We start from the raw sequence: 6170 nt of genomic DNA, 5'->3' as shown, positions 1-6170 counted from the left end.
GATGTTACTGTTGATGCCTTCAGGTTGGCGAGACTCTTCACAAATGGGAATTTGGAGTAGTAGTCTACCAGGAGTAGAAACCATTGGTCATTGGTGGTAAACAGATCCATGCCTACTGTTTGCCATGGTCTGCTTGGTATCTCTGTTGGCATCATCTCTTCTTTCTGTTGCGAGTTCTTGTGCTTTTGGCATGTGGGGCATGCTGCAACTGCTTTCTCGATTTGTTTGTACATGCCCGGCCAGTAGACTGCAGATTTTGCTCTGAGTATGCATTTCTCGATACCCAGGTGTCCTTGATGAATCATCTCTAGGACCTCTGCTCTCATGGACTTGGGTATAATCATCCTGGACCCAGCCAGGAGGACTCCATCCTCTACCGAGATGTCGTCTCGGATGGTCCAGTATTCGTGTATGATTGCTTGTGTCTCTTTTCTTTTCTCTGGCCATCCCTGTGTCACTGTCTGGGCGAGGAGTTGGAGCTCTTCATCCTTGCTGGTCTCCTCTTTGATCTGCTCCAGTTTCACACTTGTCACTTTCACGAGGTGATGGATCTGGACTTTGAGACCGTCCATCTCTTGCTTGTCGTGCTGTGACAGCCTGGAGAGTGCGTCTGCTAGTAGCATCTCTTCCAAGGGTCGGTGATCCGACTCGACTTCGAAGCTTCTTCCGTACAAGTAGGTGTGGAATTTCTCACATCCATAGACTACTGCCAGGAGCTCTCTCTCGATGTTGGCGTATCTTGTTTCAGCCGGTGAGAGGGCTTTTGAGGCGAAATGCGATGGTTTTCCATCTTGTATTAGTGCTGCACCTACTCCTTTTGATGAGTCTCTCTCGATGTTGGCGTATCTTGTTTCAGCCGGTGAGAGGGCTTTTGAGGCGAATGCGATGGGTTTTCCATCTTGTATTAGTGCTGCACCTACTCCTTTGATTGAGGCATCTACTTGTAGTATGACGGGTTTCTCCCTGTCATAGTACTGCAGTGTTGTCTTTTCACTGATGAGCTGCTTTATCTTGTTCAGGTCTTCAGTGTGTGATGCACTCCACTTGTATTCGACATCTTCCTTCAGCAGTTCACGGATGTTTGTCGTTCTGTCCGCGAGCTTGGGGATGAAAGCGCTCATGTATTGAATGAGCCCTAGGAGACTTCTTAGTTCCTTCTCATCCTGAGGTGCTTTGATGTCATGTATCGCCTTCACTTTCTCGGGGTCTGGCTTGACTCCCTCGGCTGTGTAGATCATTCCGAAGAACTTACACTCACTTTCTTTGATTATGCACTTGGATGCGTTTAGCTTGATGCCAGCTTGCCTGGTCTTCTCCATCGCTTCGTGCAGATGGAAGTCGTGGTCGTCGTCTGTCTTCCCGTACACCTGGATGTCGTCTGCAATTCCAATTGCTCCTTTGCATCCTCTGTACGTCTCGTCTATCTTCCTCTGGAAGACGTCCTGCGAGACCTTGAGCCCGAACGGGAGGCGGTTGAACTTGAACCTGCCATAGGGCGTGTTGAAGGTCGTGAGCAAGGAAGATTCTTCGTCTATTTTGATATTCCAATACCCGTTGCTGGCGTCCAGCTTACTAAACACTTTGGCTCCTGCCAGAGAGGGTGTTATCTCTTCTAGAGTGGGTGTAGGGTAGTGGTTCCTCTTGAGTGCCAAGTTCAGGTCTCTGGGATCGAGGCAGATCCGCAGTTTGCCATTGGGTTTCTCCTTTATTACTATGGAGTTTACCCAGTCTGTTGGCTGTGTGACCTCGCTGATGACTCCTTTCTTCGTCATCTCTTCCAGCTGTTTCTTCAGCTTCTCTCGCAGCTCTAGTGGCACTCTGCGAGGTGGATGTATCACTGGTTCTACGTCTGGGTCAACAGTGATGTGGTACTCCTCTTCAAAACACCCTACCTTGTCATCAAAACATTCCGGGTACATCTTTATTAGTTGTTCCTTGTTGTGGATGGCAGGGCGGTCCTTGATCGGCACCGTCTCTTTGATCTTGCCATCCTCTGGGGTAGCTTGTATCTCATGGATTGTGATGATGCCTAGCTGCTGGCACGCTGCCAATCCGAGGATGCTTGGTCCCTTGGATTTGGTCACAAAGAAAGTACACTTGACCTCTCGGCCTTTGTGTTTTCCAGAGATGGTTGTCTTCCCCAGGTGTGGGATTTTGTCCCCTCCGTAGGCTGACAAGATAGTTTTGCTCGGTGTGAGTATTCCTGCCTTGACTTCCCCAGCTTTTGTCATGTTTTCCGGGAATATCTGCTGATAGTGTTCTACCGGCATGACATTGCTTTGAGCCCCTGTATCTATCTTCAATCGCAGGTTGATGTTTGTTGTCTTCTTTCCTATCTTCTTCTTGAGTTGGAAAGTTGTGTACGCTTCATTACTGTGTACATTATTCTCATGCTCCACTTCATGGACATATATGGCACCTACCGACAGTGTTTCTTCTCCTGAGGAGTACTGCTCTTCTTGCTGGTAGTGCACATGCTTTGGATTAGCCTTTCTGTAACCCTTGTATTCTTGTGGCTTGGACTTGCCCTTTGACCTGCACATTTTCCGCCAGTGGTTTGGTTTCCCACACCCATGACAAGTGGAACCATTTGCTGGGCACTTCTTCTTGTCATTGAATTCGTGCTCTGTGCCACAGTTTCTACAGGTTTTTGAAGTTGAACCCTGTTTCTGTGGGGGTTTGTGGCTTGCCTTTTGTTTTGAGCTTGGAGTATGCTTTCTGTTAGAAATGGCATCGACTTTTGCTTCTTTAGCTTGAGTTGAGATTGTCAACGTTGTCATGCACTTCTCTGTAGACTCATGCTGTACGGCTTCCTTTACGGCTGCCGCAAGGGTCAGTTCATGCTTCCCTATGAGGGTCTTCTGTACCTTTTTGTATGCACATCCCCAGATCATCTGGTCTAGCAGTCTCCCGTCTTTCTCTGTCTTGTCTTTGAAGTTGCATTTGTCTGCCACGTTTTTTAGCCTTGCCATATAATCACTGATGGATTCTTCGGGCCTTTGCTTCATGCTTTGGAACTCATATCTGAAAATCCTGTGATTTGTCTTGGGTTCTAAGTGTTTCTCGAACTTCTCTAGGATTTTCTTTGGATCTTTTTCCTGTTCTGGAGATAGTTCCCAGCTATTTCTGATCTCAAGCCCATCGTCTCCTGCTAATAAAAGTATGTAGCTCACCTTTTCCTCGTCGGTGGCGTCTTTCAGGAAGGTCTTGAATGCCAGTTCGATCCTTTGTTTGAATTTTTGAAACGTTTTGACGGGGTCATCAGCGTTCCAGTCCATTTCGGGGATCAAATTCGTCAGCATGGTTTGTTGGGCCGCCGCCATCTTGAATCCTTTGTTCTTGGTCGAGCGGGTTATTTCCTGGTTTCCGCGGCTTTCTGGGGACTTCCTGCCGCTGCACAGCTCAGGATTGCTGGTTTACCGCTGCCACCATGTTGTGTTGTGTTCCCTGACTCCTTGTAGTGCTCTGTTGACTACGATGGACGACTAGGAGACACTTGATGAGCGGACTAGGATTTAATCTATAAACTTCTAGCTCTGTACATGTGACTGGTGTAGTGATACAAAAATAGGTCATGTGATTTGACTGAGAGTGATTCGGTCCAAGGCCCCATAAGGCATGCTGGGCCTTGCCTGATGAGATTATCTGGATATGTAACAGACATTAAACGCTAACATGGCTGAAAAGTGTAGGAAATGGTGTGTTTTGGGTGCAAATTCTGTTTTGGTGTGCGGCTTACTTCCGGGATATTCCTACGCCTGAACGTAAACAGGCCCGTGACCTATATTGATCTCTGAAGCGCTGTGTCACTTAGCCAAGTTGAAATGCCGCGCGCCGTGGATGATTAAAAAAAACTGTAGTACTAGAATTTTCTTTATAATTGGCTGGATTACTCTTAAGATTTTCCTCTTTCTGGCAGTATTAGTCGTGCTTGCCGGAAAAATGTTCTTCATCTATTTTATCTAATGCGAAAATGCCCGATTTTGTTCATCATTTTGACATGAAAATAATGTTTTTTCTCTATAATTTTTCAAAATTAGAGAAGTTGAACGATAGGAACTCAGTTGGTCTTGTAGCTGAAGGAATATCCTCTCACCCCATATACAGTTATTTTGCTTCAGTTTAATTCCCTGGAAGAGGTGGTTGCTAGATTTTAGGGTGTGCCGCCTCCATTTGAAACCGCAAATAAACTGGGGGTGTGCCCCCTTTAATAGACAGCTGAGCTGTGGAGCAACCTTAGTCGAGCAAGGACTGACTTGCAGTGTGCGTTTACACTAGTTCTTCGCCATTGTAGAATGCGGAAAATTTATTACTGCTCTACGCACATGCTGTCCTTGAATGGTCATGCTATGATCAATGTACAGTAAAGTTTTATCATTTAAAAAGAATTAGGTGAATTGAACGTTTCCTAAAGCATCTTCCTTTCAATGGAACCTGTCTCGACGTTCTTAGAGCGTAATAAGTACAACCTCTGATGTGATAAACACATATCTAGTCGAATGGCCAAGCATCGAATATTCGTTTCTACTTCCGGGGTTTTCTAAAACGACACAGATCACATAGAACGCCAAGACACGGCGCACGCCGAGTCACGGCTTGATCCCCTTGCATGGGTGTAAACAACTGCCTGTGGTGCAACAAAAAGACCTTTGACTTGCATAATGTTTATATAAAGTTTATACTTTTGCACATCTACAGGATTTTTCCAGCACAACCATACACATATTTTGTGCGTTGCAAAATTACACCTGGCAGTATGGCTTTTGAAACATTAGCATTTTTTGTCCAGTTTATTTGTGCTTGTCTGTTTTACAATTCACTTTTACCCAATTATCTAATTCAACAACGTGATAGTCCATTTCATTGCCTTTGCAATGATACCAAAGTCTCCCGGTTGATTTGAGGAGCAACGAGTTTACACCCCCCCAAAAAACTGCGTCGACACCACGCTGGCCGATCTCCTACCACGGTAGAACGTACGGGGCGAAAGGTCCTGAACAGATTGAACATTTTCTATACCAGTGCTATGCCAGTAAACAGAGTCGACATTAGGTTATATATCAAATGAAAGCTAAGGTTTCTGGGGACCAAAGTACAGATTTCGAGAGGGATACAGAATTTGTCACGAATACAGCGCTGTTACAAATATTGCACTCAAGTTCCATGGTTACTTGCTAAGAGACCGACTCACTAAGTAGAACGCACGAGGAGCCTCGTTTCTTTATTTCTTTATTTCTTTATTTGAATTTACCACATGCAAAAACAAGTGGAAGGGAGGACAAAACAGGTGTATCAACACCTTTACAAGTTGTCCTCCCAAACCTGAAATGATAATAGAACAATACGAAACCAAAATCAAACAATAAACATTAGACATCAAAAGTCAGTAGACATGAATATACAATTCGGTGACAATTATACACAGAATTGATTATATACAAAATTATCAAATATCATTATATACAGAGTAAAAAGCTAATTACAATACTAATGTAGCCTTAAAGCAGTGCAAGAGGCACACCCACAAGATGTGGACCAAGAGCAGGGGACGTCGACATTGAACTTGGTGTCAAATCTCACAAACGTGGCTCTCACAAGCGATCGCTTGAATGTCAAGATGTTAGACTTTTCAGTGGCTTGAACCCCAATATTACGGAGGACAGGACTCAGCTGATTCCAGATGGTGACCAGCCTTGGTATATAAGAAGAGCTGAAGGCTGATGTCCTTACTCTAATGGGGGTAAGCATGTGAGATCTGAGATATCTAGAGGGTCTGGAAGGGAAGGATACATACTTGTGAACAATTGGTTTAGACTTGATAAACACCATGACGTCGCATACTTCGCGCCTGTGCGTAAGAGGCAACAGACCAAGGGTGGAGAGACGTTCCTTGTAGGTCAGGGTGTTCGAGTGGGCTCCTAGAATGAATTTAGTCGCCCGCCGTTGCACCCCTTCTACAAGGGACATGAGTTTGCGGGACTGAGGGGACCACAAAGGTGAGCAGTATTCTAAGATGCTTCTCACCAATGTGGTGTACAGTGCCTTGCGTACATCAGTGCTAGAGTTGAACCCGATTGTTCTTTTGATGAAACCAGTCATAGAATTGGCCCTGGCTACCATCTTTAAGATGTGTCTGTTCCACTGAAGGTCCGACTGGACAATGACCCCAA

General features: G+C 45.3%; 1 protein-coding gene across 1 annotated transcript in view; it reads right to left on the bottom strand.

Annotated features, from left to right (window-relative positions):
- LOC118415624 (uncharacterized protein K02A2.6-like) overlaps positions 1 to 3323 on the bottom strand; it is a 7431-nt gene extending 4108 nt beyond the window's left edge. The window contains exon 1 of the mRNA XM_035820332.1: positions 9 to 3323. Coding sequence (XP_035676225.1) covers positions 9 to 3323 — 3315 coding nt within the window. The remainder of the gene's footprint in view (positions 1 to 8) is intronic.
- Between the last annotated feature and the right edge of the window lie 2847 nt (positions 3324 to 6170).

The sequence above is a fragment of the Branchiostoma floridae genome, chromosome 5 (assembly GCF_000003815.2).
Source record: "Branchiostoma floridae strain S238N-H82 chromosome 5, Bfl_VNyyK, whole genome shotgun sequence".
Taxonomy (NCBI): Eukaryota; Metazoa; Chordata; class Leptocardii; order Amphioxiformes; family Branchiostomatidae; genus Branchiostoma; species Branchiostoma floridae.
Note: the sequence above shows the minus strand (reverse complement) of the source record. Positions and strands in the feature narration are given on the sequence as shown.